This window comes from Morchella sextelata (genome assembly GCF_020137385.1).
Source record: "Morchella sextelata strain SCLS chromosome Unknown scls_20, whole genome shotgun sequence".
Taxonomy (NCBI): domain Eukaryota; kingdom Fungi; phylum Ascomycota; class Pezizomycetes; order Pezizales; family Morchellaceae; genus Morchella; species Morchella sextelata.
In genome coordinates, this window is record NW_025408635.1 from 633,831 (window position 1) to 653,715 (window position 19,885).

The 19,885-nt window shown below is 48.1% G+C and overlaps 7 protein-coding genes across 7 annotated transcripts; 3 read left to right on the plus strand and 4 right to left on the minus strand.

The window, feature by feature from the left end:
• Positions 1-5,400: 5,400 nt before the first annotated feature.
• On the minus strand, positions 5,401-7,915 carry H6S33_006375 (uncharacterized protein; the record flags this gene model as incomplete). The annotated part of the gene is made up of 1 exon (XM_044837718.1): positions 5,401-7,915. A coding segment is annotated over one exon (2,515 nt), but the record flags the coding sequence as incomplete, so codon positions are not given.
• Positions 7,916-7,963: 48 nt separating this feature from the next.
• Positions 7,964-8,383, minus strand: H6S33_006376 (uncharacterized protein; the record flags this gene model as incomplete). Its single annotated transcript, XM_044837719.1, has 1 exon — positions 7,964-8,383. A coding segment is annotated over one exon (420 nt), but the record flags the coding sequence as incomplete, so codon positions are not given.
• A 77-nt stretch (positions 8,384-8,460) lies between these two features.
• H6S33_006377 (uncharacterized protein) lies at positions 8,461-10,485 on the minus strand (the record flags this gene model as incomplete). The annotated part of the gene is made up of 1 exon (XM_044837720.1): positions 8,461-10,485. One exon carries the CDS (start codon positions 10,483-10,485, stop codon positions 8,461-8,463), a length of 2,025 nt encoding a protein of 674 aa, XP_044689904.1.
• Positions 10,486-11,548: 1,063 nt separating this feature from the next.
• H6S33_006378 (uncharacterized protein) lies at positions 11,549-13,126 on the plus strand (the record flags this gene model as incomplete). The annotated part of the gene is made up of 1 exon (XM_044837721.1): positions 11,549-13,126. One exon carries the CDS (start codon positions 11,549-11,551, stop codon positions 13,124-13,126), a length of 1,578 nt encoding a protein of 525 aa, XP_044689905.1.
• Positions 13,127-13,423: 297 nt separating this feature from the next.
• H6S33_006379 (uncharacterized protein) lies at positions 13,424-14,566 on the plus strand (the record flags this gene model as incomplete). Its single annotated transcript, XM_044837722.1, has 1 exon — positions 13,424-14,566. The coding sequence occupies one exon, from the start codon at positions 13,424-13,426 to the stop codon at positions 14,564-14,566; it is 1,143 nt and encodes a 380-aa protein (XP_044689906.1).
• Positions 14,567-14,871: 305 nt separating this feature from the next.
• Positions 14,872-17,264, plus strand: H6S33_006380 (uncharacterized protein; the record flags this gene model as incomplete). The annotated part of the gene is made up of 3 exons (XM_044837724.1): positions 14,872-15,235; positions 15,336-17,035; positions 17,094-17,264. 3 exons carry the CDS (start codon positions 14,872-14,874, stop codon positions 17,262-17,264), a joined length of 2,235 nt encoding a protein of 744 aa, XP_044689907.1.
• Positions 17,265-18,016: 752 nt separating this feature from the next.
• On the minus strand, positions 18,017-18,280 carry H6S33_006381 (uncharacterized protein; the record flags this gene model as incomplete). The annotated part of the gene is made up of 1 exon (XM_044837725.1): positions 18,017-18,280. The coding sequence occupies one exon, from the start codon at positions 18,278-18,280 to the stop codon at positions 18,017-18,019; it is 264 nt and encodes an 87-aa protein (XP_044689908.1).
• Positions 18,281-19,885: the final 1,605 nt, after the last annotated feature.

Below are 19,885 nucleotides of genomic sequence, written 5' to 3' on the forward strand. Positions count from 1 at the left end.
TAAGGAAATGGGAGCTATTGTAGCCTCTTTCCGGGAATGGGAACACATGCTCAAATCTTGTGAGCAAGAGATCACGGTTTTTACAGACCACAAGAACTTGGAGTATTTTAACTCTACCAAAGTTCTCACTAGGCGGCAAGCTAGATGGTCTGAAGATCTCGCAGGCTACAATTTCAAAGTTGTCTACAGACCGGGAGAAAAGAATGGCAAGACTGATGTGCTATCTAGGCGCTGGGATCACCGCCTTGGAGAGGGAGGTGAAACTCTGCAGCCGGAGCCACAGATCTTTTTTAGGCCAGGTCAATTGGTTTTGGATCCTGCAAAGCTAGCGGCTGTCAGGGTGAATCAATTGCAGAATACATTCTTAGAGCGCCTATACACGGCTGCTAAAGAGGATAGTTTCTGGCAGGAATTGCACCGCTCCCTGGTCGAAAGGAAACCAAATTTGGACCAGAACTTGTCGGTCAAGAACGGTCTCATCTTCTACAAGAATAGATGGTATATACCCAAAGACAAGAAGCTTCAGATGGAAATACTGTCCGATACCCATGACTCTAAGGTGGCTGGTCACTTTGGCCAATTTAAGACACTTGAGCGGGTGAAAAACAACTTCTTTTGGCCCAACATGGATAAGGATGTTGAGGAATATGTCCGGAGCTGTGACAGCTGCCAGAGGAATAAGACCTCAAGACATAAGAAGTTTGGTATGCTCCAACCATTGGAGATACCCTATCGGCCATGGACTTCCATCTCTATGGACTTCATTGTGGGGTTACCGGAATCTAGTGGGTTTACAAAGATCTGGGTAATAGTGGACCGCTTTTCGAAGATGGCACACTACATCCCTCTTCCTACCCTCAATAAAACGGAAGATTTGGCTAAGTTGTTCTTGAAGGAAGTTTGGAGACTCCATGGTTTACCTGATGACATAGTCTCGGACAGAGATAGCAGGTTCATTTCTCACTTTTGGCAATCTCTCATGAGTCTCCTCAATGTGAAGCTGAAGATGTCCACATCATTCCATCCACAAACGGACGGTCAAACAGAAAGAGTTAACCAGACCCTGGAACATTACTTGCAGAGTTATTGTTCATATCAACAGGATGACTGGGCAGAACTCTTGCCTTTGGCAGAGTATGCATATAACTCGGCGGTCTCTGAGTCTACCAAAGTATCGGCTTTTTATGCCAACTATGGTTATGAACCCAGGACCAACTGGCCGGCCCCAAAGGAAGGAGTAGAATGGAACAATCCAGCGAGCGAGGTCATGATATCTCAATGGGAATCTATCTGGCAGGCTATGAACGCCAGCTTGGGTAAAGCTAGATTAAGGATGGCCCGGTGGTATGATGCTCATGCCCTGGCACCGCCTGAAATCAAGCCCGGAGATGAAGTTATGTTGGACCGGCGCAATGTGCAAACAAAGCGGCCTTTGGGAAAATTGGATCAGAAGAAGATGGGACCCTTTAAGGTCTTAGAAGCTATTGGTACCCGTGCCTACAAGCTCTCTCTTCCCCCCCAAATGGGAATCCACCCGGTCTTTCATGTCTCTCTTCTGGAACCCTACCGAGCACCGGTAGATCCTGAGAGAAGAGTTCCTGTACCGGAGCCAGAAGAGATTGAAGGAGAACAGAACTGGGTTGTCCGAGAAGTAGCTGACAGCCGGGTCAATAAGAAAAGGAGACGAGTGGAATACCTAGTGCTGTGGGAAGGTTATGAAAACGAGGATGCTACATGGGAACCTTGGGAGCATCTCAAGAAGAGTGCTGAAGAAGCCCTTCGGGATTTCCATATGAGGTATCCTAAGAAACCCAAGGACAAGCGGATTGTTGGGGTGTAGATTTTTCCTTAGGTTTTGTTCCTTGCATATCACGAAGTTTCTTGTCATATAGATTGTATGGTAATAGAATGGTTATAGATCTCGGAGACCAAGATCCTGGAAGAGGGGAGTGGTGTAACGGAGCCATTTCAACTGTCTGGTGTATGAGTACACACAGGGCCCGGTTACATGCTGAGAGTTATTGTTAGAAGCCAGTTACACGGTGATATGCAAGTACCGGCAGTGTGGTTAGCTACCAGCTGTTAGAGTAACTACATTCCGGGCGCTAGGAAGAGGATCTATTCATGGGAGCAATGACTGACGAGTCTATGCCTCGCCAGTGACTAGAAGACCGGCCAGAGTGAAGCTCTGATTGCCCGGTGATCCTCTAGATCCTCTGAGCATTGTAAGTCCGCCGAAGGGCAGGGACTATGCTAGGGAAGTCTACAATAAGCGAAAGCTCTACAGCAATGATTAAGCTTACACCTGAGCGGCAGCTCATTCATGCAGGTCCTCGGTTGTGTGGCAACCAAGGCTGCAGGTGTTACAAAGGCTTTGACTAAGGGTGGTTGCCTTGGGTATCGGAAACACCTGCTGACGCTTAGAGGAAAGCGGGGTGGTGGTGGTATTGTTTCCGGTACTGAGGGAAGGCCCACCGGAACTTAGTAAGGAGTTAGGAGCAGAGAATAGAAGCCTTCGGAGTATAAGTACTCAGGTTCATTCCCGCCCTTCAGTCCTGTTTTCTCCAGTCTTCATCAAACAAAAGAACGAAGTTCGAATCGGTAGCAGAGCCCTTAAAGATTATTGAGTTCTAGCGATAGTATCTTTGAATAATCTGCAACCTGATTGTCTATCTTGCACGGCCGTCTCTATTCTATACAAATCTATTTCTCTTAGAAAGGACCCCCGTTACAAGATGGTCGTTGGAGAGGAAACATCGACAGGGAAACGTACATTAGAATGGGTAATTAGGTTGAGGTGTTTCAGCGGACTTAGGAGTTTGGGTTACGGACTTAGGAGTTAAATGTTCTTGGTTGTTTTTCAGGGTCTCGGGTAGGCCCCGAGTGTATTCTGTATTATTAGTAGACTGGGTCCTCGAGACATAAGCGAGGGATATAAATACTGTGTCATTCACTGACTAGCCAAACCATCATCGGCGAAATCAGAGTCTTAACAATATAAATCGTTGATACGCGAGTTACAACTATTCAAAATAGGTTACTCTATCGTGACTTCGAACTCTACCTGAACTATTACGTCGAAGACGGTCGAATACCATCTACTAACTCTAATGAATCTTTGTTGATAACGTAGGTCGCGGGGCCCGTATCGGATCAAGGAGATTCATACTCGACGTTAACTGAAGAGACCTTGGGGACTTCTACCTTTTTAGCTGTTAGCCGAACTCTGAACTCTGCGTAGTGTACTCTCGTGATCTGATATACATCCCTCACCGTATATTGTTACTCACAGGTTCACTTGGAGTAACGAAGTCACCTCAAAGAAAAGAAACTATCATCAATATCTCCTATCACAGTGACTACCCGAAAGGATTATTTCATAGACACCTCGGCCGTAACTGACGAGGTCACAGAGGACGCTATTGTACTGTCCACGGCTGCTAGCCCCGATCCCCTACTCCAGGGAGGACCCTCTACACAAACTAGGTCAACGAGTAAATGCTCTCCTACAGCCCAGTTTACGAGGAATATGCAGGAGATTTTGGATACCCATGAGGCACAAATGAGGTATCTTGGTACAGCTGGACAGGCCGTTTGGCAGCAGCTACAAAATCTCCAGGAACAAGTGCAAGGGAGTGGCAAATCCTGGATAAGAAAGCACGGCAAGAAGCCATTACCTAAAAACAACACCTCGAATCTGTGAGGGATGCGTACCAGACCACAAGAGTACACTATGCAGAGCTCAGAGTTCGGCTAACAGCTACAAAGGTAGAAGTCTCCAAGGTCTCTTCAGTCAACGTCGAGTATGATTCTCCTTGATCCGACACGGGCCCCGCGAGCTACGTTATCAACAAAGATCCACTAGAGTTAGCGTGTGATGTTCGACCATCTTCGACGTAATAGTTCAGGTAGAGTTCGAAGTCACGATAGAGTAGAGTATTTCCAAAAGTATAGTCAAATAAAGTCGTAACTCGCGTATCAACTATTTATATTGTTAAGACTCTGATTTCGCCGATAATGGTTTGGCTAGTCAGTGAATGACACAGTATTTATATCCCTCGCTTATGTCTCGAGGACCCAGTCTACTAATAATACAGAATACACTCGGGGCCTGCCCGAGACCCTGAAAAACAACCAAGAACATTAACTCCTAAGTCCGTAACCCAAACTCCTAAACCCGCAGAAACCGCTCAACCTATTTACCCATTCTAATGCACGTTTCCCTGTCGATGTGTCTTCTCCATCGGCCGTCTGGTGGATAATCGTCAGCGTCGGCTATTCGGAGGTCTCGGACGGCAAGGCTACCTATTCAGGCCTCTTCCCACATCGCTTTCCCACATAGCAGAGTCCTCTCATGCCCACAGGTACCGCCGATAGGTACTCAGTCGGCTGGTAGATTGCGCCGATTCGCTCCGGGTGGTCCGATCTTCGATCCGATTGATTCCAGCTGTCCCTCATATATCCACCGGTCCAAAAGTACTCCCCTCCGGTGGTCTGATGCTCCGGGGATTATTATTGCGGTCGAAAACGTGTTTTTTAACTAGGAAAACCGCAACTCCGCGTTTGGTCGCATATCGATCGCACCACACCTCGTGGGTGCGAACCGGAGTTGATAGTGGTGTTGCCATTAGTATCAAAGGGTATTGGGGTATCTACTAGCCTTTCTCTCACTCCCGTCAATGCTTGGCATGCCCGTAACAGCTTACCCCCCTTCCAGGGTGTCACATCTCGGGACATCTTCTGACAGACTATGGTTCCAGTAAACCTGCTCCACATATCACCCGCGGTGTCTGTGGAGGGGAAGGACTTAGCCCCGTAGGGTACCTCTATAGTCTCAGGCATTGGTCCTTCACGGCCTTGGGGTTCCTTCGATGAAAGTCGCGGACTAGATCAAGTATGTCTTCGTTCATAACGTCCATGACTTGGTAAGTACAGTCGCTCATCGAATAGCCCCGCCATTTCAACAGGTATTCCACTAATCCTCTTCTGCTCTTCCGACTTCCCACAATACTTTCCACTTCATACAGAACCTCTCCTTCCTTATCGACCTCTTCGGGAGTCGGGGGACGTTGTTCACGGCCTGGGATACTACTCTGTCGGTAACGTTCCAAGAGTTCAATATGGAACACATTATGGATTTTGACTTGTGGTGGTAGTTCCAATTCACAGGCTCGTTTTCCGGCTAGTCGGACGATTTTGAACGGACCGAGTTTCTTATGATCGAGCTTTTTGGTGGAACGACGTGTCTTGATATTGGCCGCATTGAGCATGACCATGTCGCCTATCTTAAAGTTCGGCGGTTCGTCCCTTTTCTGATCATAGTATTTCCCCATCTTCTCCCTGGTATCTGTTAAGCGAGCGAGAGCAGAGTCGTGAACTCCTCGTATGAAGTGAGCATACAGGTCACTTGTTGGGTTGACCACTTCGGCTTCCGTCGGCCAGTTGGTTCTTGGATTGTAACCGTAATTGGTATAGAACGGAGATTGGCCGTGGCGGTGGTGACCGAGTTGTTGTAAGCATACTCCGCCAACGGGAGTAGCTCTGCCCAATCATCTTGCTCGTAGTTGCAGAACGCTCGCAGGTAGTGCTCGAGGGTTTGATTAACCCGCTCTGTTTGCCCATCGGTCTGAGGGTGGAAAGCCGTACTCATTCTTATCCTCACGTCCAATAATTCCATAAGGGATGCCCAAAAGCTTGAAGTAAACTTGGCGTCCCTGTCGGAAACTATATCAAGAGGCAGCCCATGGAGTCGCCAGATTTGACCGAGGAATATCTTCGCTAAATCTTGCGCGGTCGTTTCTGCTACTAGGGGGATGAAGTGCGACATTTTCGAGAACCTATCGACTACTACCCAGATTTGATTGTATCCTTTTGATTCCGGTAATTGCACGACGAAGTCCATTGATATCGATTGCCAGACAGAATGGGGTGTGGACAGTGGTAGAAGCGCACCGTATTTCTTATGGCGGCTGGGTTTGTTGCGTTGGCACTCGTCACATGACCGAACGTAGTCATCAATCCACTCGTTCATTTTTGGCCAATAGAAGTTGCGCGTAATGAGTTCCAAAGTTTTATCTTGTCCAAAATGTCCTGCCACCTTCGAGTGGTGTTCTGCCTGTGCGATTCGGATCTTGATACGGTCGTCTGCCGGAATGTAAAGTCGGTTCTTATAGAATAGTAGACCGTCTTTCTCAGCGATATCCTTCAATTCCCCCAGCTTCTCCCCTTGCTCAACTCTCTCTGTCAGTCCTACCCATGTCGGGTCTCCCGATGCCGCCTGGCTGACATGATACAGAAAATTCTTAGACCAGTCAATCACCCCCTTGGAGGCAAGCGACACCGCTGATACCACAAACTCTTCCTCCGCCAACTGTCCGGGCTTAAAGAACCTGTCTATCGGCTGTTTCCCAAGCGTGCCTCCCCCTTCAGGACGGTACTCCGGCCGTCGCGATAGTGCATCTGCCTTCCCATTTTTGGTTCCCGGGCGGTAAATAATCTTAAAGTCAAATTCCGCCAAAGACTCAGCCCACCTTGCCTGTCGTCGGTTAAGAACCTTGGTTGTTGAAAAATATTCCAAGTTCTTGTGATCCGTATAGACGAGAACCGTTCGGCTAGGTCCTTCGAGGTAGTGACGCCATTGCTTGAAGGCTGACACAATTCCCAACATCTCCTTATCCCAGACGTCGTAGTTGAGTTCCGCTGGGTTAAGTTTTCGAGAATAGAAGGCAACAGGGTGAGTCTTTCCGTCAATAACCTGGGATAGAATTGCGGCGATAGCAAAATCACTTGCGTCCGTTTCCACGATAGTCTGGCGATCTGGAGAGAAGTGTACCAAGATCGGCGCAGACTTAAACAGGGTTTTGAGTTTTTCGAAGGCTGCTTGGGCCGTCATAGACCAGACAAAGTTCTTAGCATCACCCCTGAGACAATCGGTAATGGGTTTACAGACCCCGGAGAAATTGTGGATAAACCTTCTGTAGAAGTTGGCAAAGCCCATGAAGATCTGTACTTCTTTAACACTGCGCGGGGCTTGCCAATTCGTAACAGACATGACCTTATCCAGTGCCATGGTGACGCCTGCTGGGGCAAGGATGTATCCGAGGAACTCGATTTCGGTGAGCTCGAAGAACGATTTCTTCGGGTTGGCGACCAGGTTGTATTCTTGTAGCCTGCTAAGTACTTTGCCGACCAGCTCCCTGTGTTCCTCTCGAGACTTGCTATATATTAGGATATCATCAAGGTATACTACTACACCTTGATCCAGGAATTCCCTCAGCGCATCATTCATCATATTCTCGAAGGTCGCCGGCGCATTTGCCAGCCCAAAAGGCATGACGAGGTACTCAAAATGCCCGTACCGGGTACGAAAGGCTGTCTTCCACTCGTCGCCGTCTTTGATCCTGATGAGGTTGTAACCTTCCTTCAGGTCAATCTTCGAGAAGATAACCGCGCCTGCTACTCGATCTCGCAGCTCGTCCATAAGCGGTAGTGGATACCTGTTCTTGATGGACACACGGTTAAGTCCACGGTAGTCAACGCAAAGTCGCAGACTACCGTCCTTCTTCTTCACAAATAGGATTGGGGCTCCCGCTGGGGATTTGCTCGGCCTAATCTTTCCCAATCGCAACATTTTGTCCAGGTACTCCCGAAGCACCTTCAGTTCGACTTCGGATAGGGAGTAAACGGGTCCCCATGGTGGCTGCTTTCCTGGCTCGAGATCTATCGCATGGTCGTAAGATCGATGCGGTGGTAATTTGTCCGCTTCCGATGGTAGGAAGACTTTAAGGAACCCATGGAGCCAAGAGGGAAGAGTTTCACGGAGGTTGACCGATTCATCTTCCAAAAGACAAATGCTACCGATGAATTGAGCCTCCGGATCGTCCAATACACCCTCGTTCATTTCTATTTGAGGTTCCTTGTCAGTGAAGCATTGACTCTTACAGTTCTTACCATCTTAGGAAACTTCCCCATTTGCCCCTATAACCGGTTTGTGTTGTTTCAACCACCAGTTCGGTAGTATCGCATCGATGCCAGGCGGGAGAGGGGCGATCTCGAATGATAGTTGCGTTTGATGCCCCCTTGACATTATAATTAATGGTTGTGTAAAGGCGTGTCCCGTGCCCTTCATAACTTCTCCCGTAAATCCAAATACCCGGGCTGGGACGTCTCGTTTCACCTTCGGGACCTCAAAACTATCAACAAAAACAGCAGACAAAACAGGACCAGTTGCACCAGTATCCAACAACACCTTACAAGGTAAACATTTTTCCGCAAAAGAAAGGAACTGATTAACGATAGGTCGAGGACCATGAATAGGTTCCTCCAAAATTTTCTGTTTTTTCTCCGGTTGGGACGCTCTCCCTTCCTGCCTTTTTCTTTTCATATTTTTTTTGTTGTTTTCCGTCAGTGATAACATAGCAATCTGGGGATACTCCTGACCTGACTCATCAGAGTCCCCTTTTAACAATCCTCATCGAAATCCATCTCAGATTCCGATCCGCGTTCTCGCACAAACGCTTGCCCATTGGTGTACTCTGCCGCAGCCATAGCAGCCGGCTTCCTAGCACGGTGCCTCATTCCTTTTTTCTGAGGTTGGGGTTCCGGTGGTTCCATGTCGTGGTCACCATCGTCATCGCGGGTACGCTTTCGGGAGAAAGAGGAGATAGATGCACTGCTGTTAGCATCTGAACGACACCATTTCCAAAGATGACCCTTTCGGCCACATCGCACACAGGCTCCATCGGTCTTTCGCTGTTCTCGGACCGGCTGTGGAACTCCTTTGGTGGCTTCGTCGTAGTCGTGGTATATTGGCTTATTCCCTGACTTGTTCTTGCTGGTGCTCTTCTTATCTTGCCCTTTTTCTTTCTCCTCAGTCTGAGCCCTCCCCTTGATCTTGAACCCCTTCTCCTTCTGCCGCGAGTTCCCACCGTTGTTCGATTCCCTTCCCTTCGACTCCACTTTCCCCAACATCTTCATCTGCTCTTGATAAGCCTCGTGAGCCTTGCCGGCTCGTTCCAACTGTTGGATGTACTCGGAGTCGTCATCGGTTGGATCGAAGCGTGAGTGGCGCTCCCGGATTTCATTTGGTAGCCCTTGGAGCAGGGCGGCACGATAGGATGCTCCTTTCATCTGAGCATGCTGGTTCATGATCTCCATTCTCGTCAGGTAGTCCCCGATGTTAGCAGAGTACTTAAACTGCTGCATCTTCATCGCATTCTCCATAGCCTCCTGCGTGCTTAAGAAGCGTTTCCTGATCTCCTGACGGAACCGAGTCCAAGTAGCGTAGTCTGCGGCTGCTGGTCCTAGCATCTTGGTCTCGATGTACTCCATAAACCATTTCTTCGCCAACCCACACGTATATGTTCCAGCGAACAGTACCTTGTTCCTGTCCGTTCGGAATTTCTTTGGTTTCTGCTCAAAGTAGATCTCGCACTCCATGAGCCAATGTCGCAGGTTATGCTTCCGGGCATTATCGAACTCAAAGGGTATTTTGGCGAGCGAATCTACCATATCCTCGTCTTCAGGCGGCGCCGAATTCCGGTTCCCGCCTCGGTTCGTTCTCCAGTTCTTTCGACCGTACGACCATTCACTGTTATCGTCGTCATCGTCGGCGGCAGGTTCTGGGTCTCCCCCAACATTTCCTCTTGGTGGGTTCTGGGGAGGTTGATTTCCACCATTCCCACCGACGGGGGCAGCTCTCACCGGTTTCCTGCCACTATTTCCCCCTACGGGACCAGCATTTCCTACTACTGGGCCAGCATTTCCTGCTACTGGGCCAGCATTTCCTCCTACTGGGCCAGCATTTTCGGGATTCTTGCCATTGCCAACAGGAACCGTTTGGGGTGCATTAGGGTCCAAGGGAATACTCACCATGGAGGGCACTACCGACAAATGTTGTCGTAGACGTTCATCCATCTCGGCTATTCGTTGGTTTCTTATGTCATCAGACTGCTTGAATTGTGCCAACAGTTCTCGCTGTTCCCTTTTCTCCTGCTCTCGCTCTTCTCTTGCGACTCTCAGCTGTCGTTCCGCCTCCAGCAGTTGGTTCTGGGTAACTCGATGGTTGCGGTCCAGAACCTCGTGGTCGGCGACTCGTGCGGCTTCCTGTTCTTGTCGAACATTTTCGACGAGCTCAAAGAGCGATTCGAGATGTTGCTTCTGGGCGATGGCTTCTTGTCGTACTTTCTTGTCCAGAATTTGCCCACTTCCTTGGACTTGTTCCTGGAGGTTTTGTAGCTGCTGCCAAACGGCCTGTCCAGCTGTGCGAAGATACCTCATTTGTGCCTCATGGGTATCCAAAAACTCCTGCATGGACCTCGTAAACTGGGCTTGAGCAGAGCGTTTACTCGTTGACCTAGTTTGTGTAGAAGGTCCTCCCTGGAGTAGGGGATCGGGGCTAACAGCCCCAGATAGTACCATAGTGTCCTCTGCGGCCTCGTCTGTTACGGCCGAGGTGTCTACAAAATAATCCCTTCGGCCAGCCATTGTGGTAAGGGATAATGATGATAGTTCTTCTTTTTTGAGGTGACTTCGTTACTCCAAGTGAACTTGTGAGTAACAATATACTGTGAGGGATGCGTACCAGACCACAAGAGTACACTACGCAGAGCTCAGAGTTCGGCTAACAGCTACAAAGGTAGAAGTCTCCAAGGTCTCTTCAGTCAACGTCGAGTATGATTCTCCTTGATCCGATACGGGCCCCGCGAGCTACGTTATCAACAGAGATTCACTAGAGTTAGCGTTTGATGTTCGACCGTCTTCGACGTAATAGTTCAGGTAGAGTTCGAAGTCACGATAGAGTAAAGTATTTCAGAAAGTATAGTCAAATAAAGTTGTAACTCGCGTATCAACGATTTATATTGTTAAGACTCTGATTTCGCCGATGATGGTTTGGCTAGTCAGTGAATGACACAGTATTTATATCCCTCGCTTATGTCTCGAGGACCCAATCTACTAATAATACAGAATACACTCGGGGCATGCCCGAGACCCTGAAAAACAACCAAGAACATTTAACTCCTAAGTCCGTAACCCAAACTCCTAAATCCGCTGAAACCCCTCAACCTATTTATCCACTCTAATGCACGTTTCCCTGTCGATGTTTCTTCTCCATCGGCCGTCTGGTGGATAATCGTCAGCGTCGGCTATTCGGAGGTCTCGGACGGCAAGGCTACCTACTCAGGCCTCTTCCCACATCGCTTTCCCACATAGCAGAGTCCTCTCATGCCCACAGGTACCGCCGATAGGTACTCGGTCGGCTGGCAGCTTGCGCCGATTCGCTCCGAGTGGTCCGATCTTCGATCGGATTGATTCCAGCTGTCCCTCATATATCCACCGGTACCAAAACACTCCCCTCCGGCGGTTTGACGCTCCGGGGGTTATTATTGGGGTCGAAAACGTGTATTTTAACTAGGAAAACCGCAACTCCGCATTTGGTCGCATATCGATCGCACCACACCTCGTGGGTGCGAACCGGAGTTGATAGTGGTGTTGCCATTAGTATCAAAGGGTATTGGGGTATCTACTAGCCTTTCTCTCACTCCCGTCAATGCTTGGCATGCCCGTAACAGTTTTACAGAAGCTTAGGGAAGCTGAGCTCTGTGCCTCGATCAGTAAGACATCCTTCCATGTCCGAGAAGTAGAATACCTAGGCTATCACATCTCGGAAGAAGGAGTATCTATGTCAGAAGACAAGGTGGAGGCAGTTAAGGAATGCCCGGTCCCTGAGAATATCAAGGCAGTACAGGCATTCCTCGGATTTGCAAACTTCTATTGCCGCTTTATTGAAGGCTTCAGTAAAGTTTGCAAACCATTAACTGACCTCCTGCAAAAAGACAAGAAATGGTATTGGACGGCAGCACATGAGCAGGCCTTTGAAGAACTCAAGAGGCTGTTCACAAGCGCTCCAATCCTCCTTCATTTTGACCCTAGTAGGAGAACGGTGGTCGAGACAGATGCCAGTGATTTTGCCAAGGGAGCGGTGCTCTCTCAGTATGGGGACGATGGAAAGCTACATCCGGTGGCATTCTATTCTAAGAAGTTCTCCCCTGCCAAGATCAACTATGACATTGATGATAAAGAAATGGGAGCTATTGTAGGCTCTTTCCGGGAATGGGAACACATGCTCAAATCTTGTGAGCAAGAAATCACGGTTTTTACAGACCACAAGAACTTGGAGTACTTTAATTCTACCAAGGTTCTCACTAGGCGGCAAGCTAGATGGTCTGAAGACCTCGCAGGCTACAATTTTAAAGTTGTCTACAGACCGGGAGAAAAGAATGGCAAGACTGATGTGCTATCTAGGTGCTGGGATCACCGCCTTGGAGAGGGAGGTGAAACTCTGCAGCCGGAGCCACAGATCATTTTTAGGCCAGGTCAATTGGTTCTGGATCCTGCAAAGCTAGCGGCCGTCAGGGTGAATCAATTGCAGAATACATTCTTAGAGCGCCTATATACGGCTGCTAAGGAGGATAGTTTCTGGCAGGAATTGTACCGCTCCCTGGTTGAAAGGAAACCAAATTTGGACCAGAACTTATCGGTCAAGAACGGTCTCATCTTCTACAAGAATGGATGGTATATACCCAAAGACAAGAAGCTTCAGATGGAAATACTGTCCGATACCCATGACTCTAAGGTGGCTGGTCATTTTGGCCAATTTAAGACACTTGAGCGGGTGAAAAACAACTTTTTTTGGCCCAACATGGATAAGGATGTTGAGGAATATGTCCGGAGCTGTGACAGCTGCCAGAGGAATAAGACCTCAAGACATAAGAAGTTTGGTATGCTCGAACCGTTGGAGATACCCTATCGGCCATGGACTTCCATCTCTATGGACTTCATTGTGGGACTACCGGAATCTAGTGGGTTTACAAAGATCTGGGTAATAGTGGACCGCTTTTCAAAAATGGCACACTACATCCCTCTTCCTACCCTCAATAAAACGGGAGATTTGGCTAAGCTGTTCTTGAAGGAAGTTTGGAGACTCCATGGTTTGCCTGATGACATAGTCTCGGACAGAGATAGCAGGTTCATTTCTCACTTTTGGCAATCTCTCATGTGTAAAAATATGGCATTGCGACATCAGGTTATGTATGGTAATTACTCATGTATAAGGGATGACTCATAGTTGGAACAAGGAGGCTTAGGGCTAGGATTATGTAATCAGGGGATCACGTGGTACTAAGAACTATCTGTATATAAGGAGCAACAAACTCCCAACAATTGTCGCTGGAACTCAGCGGCGCAATAGTATCTTCTTTGCACTATAAACATATTCCTCACAAAGGTCACGTGTTCAAACCCTCCTCAAGTCGTCTATTCTCCCACACTCCAATTCACAGGTTATGAGCCCGGGTTCTGCCAAATAGAATCCGCACTACACCATCGCCACCTCGCTTAACTCAACAACACTTCATACAACATCATGCCTTCAGGTGGAGAATCGTCATCCAGTGCTGCTGAGACTAAACCCTCAGAGACCACAGCCACCAGTAACATTCGTCTCAAGTTTGATGGACTCCCTAAACTACAAGGGCAATCCAACTACCAAACTTGGGCGAGTGCCTGGAGGATAACGTTCGATGCTGTAGACTGGTGGGAAGCGTTGAGCATCGAGAACCCTGACGAGAATGACACCGAACTCAGCAAAACCGAGATAAAGAAGGCTCGTAAACAAATGCACAGCCTTCTCATCTCTGCTGTATGCGAAGAAATACAACCAACAGTCGTCTCCGCCGAAAATGCATTCTACGCATGGAAGGCGCTCAAAGATCTCTACGATCGTGTCTCACCCAACACCACGATCACCCTCCTCAGCCGCGTCCTAGACACGAAGATGCAAGAAGGCGGATCACTGACCGAGCATCTCGCGACCTTCGATGCGAACTGGAATACTCTCAAGTCCAGATGCCAAAGCGCAGACCACAAACTCGCTCAGGCTCTCCTACCCCTCACCAAATCCAACGAAGCAATGGCGGCATTCCTCCTAAGCTCGCTACCCAAATCGATGAGCAACGTTGTAGACAACATCCAGACCAAACAGGATGTTACCTACGAAGACGTACGCCAACGACTACAGAACCTGGATGAGGTAGCCCCTCAAACAGGAAACAAAGTGCTCCATACCAGGAGTACTACAAGCGACAAGGAATGCACCTGGTGCAAGAAAAGGGGACAGCCTTACAAAGGCCACGAGTACACGGAGTGCAGAAAGCTCAAAGAACAGAACAAGAACAGAAAGGGAAGGAGAAAGGACAACTCGGCATCGGTTGTAGTAAATGACTCTACAACCACTATCTGTATGACCAACTCATCGACATTCGACCTCACACCGGCAACGTCCGAACAGCTGATGGAACCAACCACGCTGTCACCGGAATGGGAAGCGCTAGTTTCAGCTGCCACCTTCCCGATGGAAGCAGATCTTCCATACTCCTCACCGATGTGCTGTTGGTCCCAACCTTGGGAAATATGGGATTGGTCTCCGAAACCGTGCTCGACAAAAAGAGATTTAGAACGGAGTCAGGAGGAGGAAGCAAGTTGGGTACAAAAGAAAAGAAAGGAATAATTTGAGCAAAATTGGAGAAGGGACTTTGGAATGTACAAGTAGTTAGCAATACAGTTCGTTTGACCACTTACGATGAATGGCATCAAGCGTTAGGCCATCCTGCGACACTAGAAAATTTGTATCACGACATTCAAAGGCTGCCTCCCAAACCAGAAAGTTTCCACTGCAGCCAATGTGCACTATCAAAAAACGTACATAAGAAACCTGCACCAATTAGTACTAGATCCAAACGACCATTTGAACTAATCCACTCAGACCTATCTGGAAAGTTCAGTATACAGTCACAAGGAAAAGCTCAGTACTATATGTCCTTCATCGATGATTACACCTGCTTCGCATGGATATACCTCCTGAAACAGAAAGAAGACGCAAAGAAGGCCATCAAGGACTACGTTACAAGAATCGAGAAACAGTATAACACAACAATACTGAGATTCAGAACGGATGGTGGCGGTGAATACATCAACAAGGACATAACGAACTACTTCGATTCACAAGGAATAGTTCATGAACAGACTCCCCCATACACTCCTGAATCTAATGGAGTTGCAGAACGATTCAACAGGATGGTAACCACAATGGTCAGGTGCATGATCATGGACCACCCTAAGTCGTTATGGGGAGAATCATACGCAACAGCTGTCTACCTCAAAAACAGGCTACCATACAGTACGCTTAAGGGAAAGACCCTTTGAAGCCCTGAAAGGAACCAAGCCAAGTATACAACACCTTCAACCATTCGGTAAAAAATGCTATGTCCACATCCCAGAAAACTCTAGGCCAGCAGGAAGCAAACTAGCACCCCGAGCGTATGAAGGAATCATAGTTGGATACTCAGACAGTAATAAAATATACCGTATCTGGATAGGAACACAACATAGGGTAATTGAAAGTCGGGACGTCACATTCCCCCCTCCTGAATCAGGGGAAGTCTCAGTGGAACTCGACTTCATCCCCAGCCTGAAACCAGAAACGGCAAATGCACCATCAGACGACGGATACGAATCAGAAGACAGGTCTGATCCAGAACCCGAGTCAAATGCAATCGAAGAGAACCGTACAGAAATGCCAGGATTGTTCCCGGAATCACCGGAACAGGTTAGAAAACCACCACCGGCTACACCACACAAGGGAAAAGAACCTGCCATACCTATGAGACAACCACGAGACCCAAGAGACAACTGGGAGAAAATTCCAGCACCAGTCGTACCATTCAAAGGATTCAAAGGAAAACCTCTTGCGTCAACGACACCCAAAGGTACACCACCACAACCTCCAAAACGATCAGATCGAATACGCCAGCGAAAAAATAGAGCAATTGAAATGGAAGTACGAAGGAAAGAGTATGACGAAAAGGTAGTAGAACAACAGAAGTTACTTTCAAGTTATATCGAAGATGTGAAAGAAAACGGCCCAGGAGACAAAGCCTCTGAACAAGAATTAATCGATCAATACAAAGAAGACTTCAGACGTTATAGGGCTGAGTTAGACACGGAATATCGAGACATATCCGAACTCCCCCCGAACTACCAAATACACCTCGTAACAGAACCTTCCACTTTCAATCAAGCTATGCAGAGCGACGATCAACACCTATGGAAAAAGGCGATACAGACTGAGAAAGACGCCCTTGACAAAGCCCATACCTGGGATATAGTCAACAGACCAACCAACCGAGCAGTAGTCAAAGGGAAATGGGTATTCAAAGTGAAACACAACGCGGACGGAACAATCGAGCGGTACAAAGCAAGGTACGTTGCTAAAGGCTTCACCCAAGTACAGTACCAAGACTACGATGAGACCTTCGCCCCCGTTGCACGATATGATTCTCTACGACTCCTACTGGCACTAGCTGCACACAACGGTTGGATACCACAACAAATGGACGTCAAGTCAGCCTTCCTGTATGGTGTACTCAAGGAGGAAATCTACATGGAACTGCCTGAAGGCTACAGGCAGGACAACAAGGTTTGTAAACTTCGGAAATGCATATACGGACTAAAACAATCACCCCGTGAATGGTATGCTTGCCTAGCAGACTCCCTTCAACGGAAAGGATTCGTCCCAGCCAAATTCGACCCATGTGTCTTCATACATAAGAACCACCATCTATACATATCGGTGTATGTAGACGACATCATGATATTCGGACCCGACTCCCCATTCAGAAAAGAAATCAGACAACTACTCAAGGCAGATTTCGAATGTACGGATCTCGGTAACTCGAAGTTCATACTGGGAATAGAAATAACGGTAACCAACAACGGTATCGCGCTATCACAACGCGCATACATCAACAAGATCCTGGATAAATTTGGAATGAGTAACTGCAAACCAGTTGGCACACCACTCGAACCGAACCTCAACCTTCACAAAGGCGAACCGGAAGACCAAATCGAGAAACCAACTGAGTACCAATCCATAATAGGATCACTGATGTACGCAAGTATAGTGTTACGGGCATGCCAAGTATTTACGGGAGTGAGAAAAAGGCTAGTAGATACCCCAATACCCTCTGATACTAAAGGCAACACCACTATCAACTCCGGTTCGCACCCACGAGGTGCGGTACGATCGATATGCGACCAAATGCGGAGTTGCGGTTTTCCTAGTTAAAAAACACGTTTTCGACCCCAATAATAACCCCCGGAGCGTCAAACCGCCGGAGGGGAGTGTTTTGGTACCGGTGGATATATGAGGGACAGCTGGAATCAATCGGATCGAAGATCGGACCGCTCGGAGCGAATCGGCGCAAGCTGCCAGCCCACCGAGTACCTATCGGCGGTACCTGTGGGCATGAGAGGACTCTGCTATGTGGGAAAGCGATGTGGGAAGAGGCCTGAGTAGGTAGCCTTGCCGTCCAAGACCTCCGGATAGCCGACGCTGACGATTATCCACCAGACGGCCGATGGAGAAGAAACATCGACAGGGAAACGTGCATTAGAGCGGATAAATAGGTTGAGGGGTTTCAGCGGGTTTAGGAGTTTGGGTTACGGACTTAGGAGTTAAATGTTCTTGGTTGTTTTTCAGGGTCTCGGGCGTGCCCCGAGTGTATTCTCTATTACTAGTAGACTGGGTTCTCGAGACATAAGCGAGGGATATAAATACTGTGTCATTCACTGACTAGCCAAACCATCATCGGCGAAATCAGAGTCTTAACAATATAAATCGTTGATACGCGAGTAACAACTTTATTTGACTATACTTTTGGAATTACTTTATTCTATCGTGACTTCGAACTCTACCAGAACTATTACGTCGAAGACGGTCGAACATCACACGCTAACTCTAGTGAATCTTTGTCGATAACGTAGCTCGCGGGGCCCGTATCGGATCAAGGAGAATTATACTCGGCGTTGACTGAAGAGACCTTGGAGACTTCTACCTTTGTAGCTGTTAGCCGAACTCTGAGCTCTGCGTAGTGTACTCTTGTGGTCTGGTACGCATCCCTCACAGAAGGACTGAGGCATCGTATTCTTTAAACATGTGAAGACGATGGTGGAATTCCTTTGGTACGAGTTGCTTGACGTCGGTGGTGGACTTATCAGCTACTGAGCTGACAACTGTATGAAATTCTGGTAAGGGGATCGATATGCCATGGACAGTAATCGCCTTTCCACTGAGTGAACAGTGTTGACAGCAGTTCCGAGAGTTAAAAATGAGTAGATTTTCCTTTGGTCGAATGGTAACATCATGTTGCCGCATCCAAGGCATTCCCATCACAATCGGATAGTGACTTAGATGGGTAACGAAAAACAAAGCAGTCTCCTGATGGCCATGGATATTTAATGAGAGGCGAGCGACATGGGTAATTTTTCCTGATTTGACTGGCCTACCATCGATTACCTCGAGTAGGCGTGATTGTAACGGCAGCTAGTCGGATTGGCTATGTGAGTTGTCTGGGTACAAGGGAGAAGGATTATGTAGTGTGGTTGGGTTTAGTAAAGCGAGTTTCTATTATGTTCTTTCTGTTTCTGTTATGCGAGGGTATGAGTCAGTATTGGGATAGGGTATGGATATATAAGGGGGGCGTTGTCTCGTGATTTCTTGTTTCTCTTTCTTTCTCTTTTCTCTTTACGCAACCTCTGTACTTTACAGCTACGAATACTATTTGGTTCGCGCTACGTCATAGGGTTTACCCGGTATACTAAACCAGGTATAACCACCCATAGTCCATAGTCCACAGTCCCCGTTCTTGCCTTAGGTGTACCCTTCGGCCCCATAGTCCATAGTCCACGAACCTCCTACGTCCACGTCTTCGCCTCGGTTGTATTCCTTGGCTTCATAGTTCCTACGTCCACAGTCCCCGTTACGCTTAGGTTGCGTCCTTTATCGCCAACCAATACAACACCACCACGCTTAGCTCTGGTCGCGACTATGTCCGACACCACTCAGGATACGCTGTTGCAGCGTCTTTCAGAATTTCTGATCACCTATGGTCCCCTCCCAGCCGATATAGACTTCGGCGAAGAACTTACGGAGGCTCATAGTCTTATTGCTGAGTGTTTGGAGGCTCTCACCAAGTCTCTTGACACCCCCGCGCCACTAGAACCCGTTATCGACACGGCTCAGGAAGAGGTCATTGCCGGCCTCACTACAGAACTAGAAGCAGCCAATGAAAAGGCTGCCGATTTTTGGCAAACCTTGTGCGATACCCAGGAAGATTCTACCGAAATCATCCGAGGTCGCGACGAGGTTATCGTTGCTTTGAAGATTGAGCTGGAGGAATCGAAGGTTGAAGAAGAAGAGCTTCGGTTCCGTCTGGCACTACACCAGGAAAGTCTCGCCACTGCCGACGAGAACCTCGCTGATGCTGAAGATGAAATTCTTCACATCACCTCTGTTGCAAAAGCTTGGGAAGTTCAAGCCAATGCCACTATTGCCGATCTTCGCTCCCGTGTCCCCGTTTCTGCCGCTAGAGTCAAAACCCAATCTCGCCATGTTTCCAAGTCTCGCTACCTCACCCCTCGCTCCCAAGACCCCCGTACCATCAACAATTGGCGAGAAAAGCCAATTGAACAAGTGTCTCAAAAGCCGGCGTTAAAAGGTCAGCCCCTTTGGTAAAAAATGGCAAACCAAAGGGGCCAGCCCCGCCACCTGTTTCTGTTCTCCCTGCTGCTGCTGTGTCTGAGGACGAGATGTCCGAAGAATCTCTTGTCGTTACCTGCTCAGTTTCTCAGAATCCTGGCTCTGTTATACCCACCTATGCCCTTATTGATACCGGAGCCTCTGGATATGCTTTTATTGATGAATCTTTTGTACGCCATAATAATCTTACAATGACACACCTTAAAGTACCTCGTCAGGTAGATGTTATGG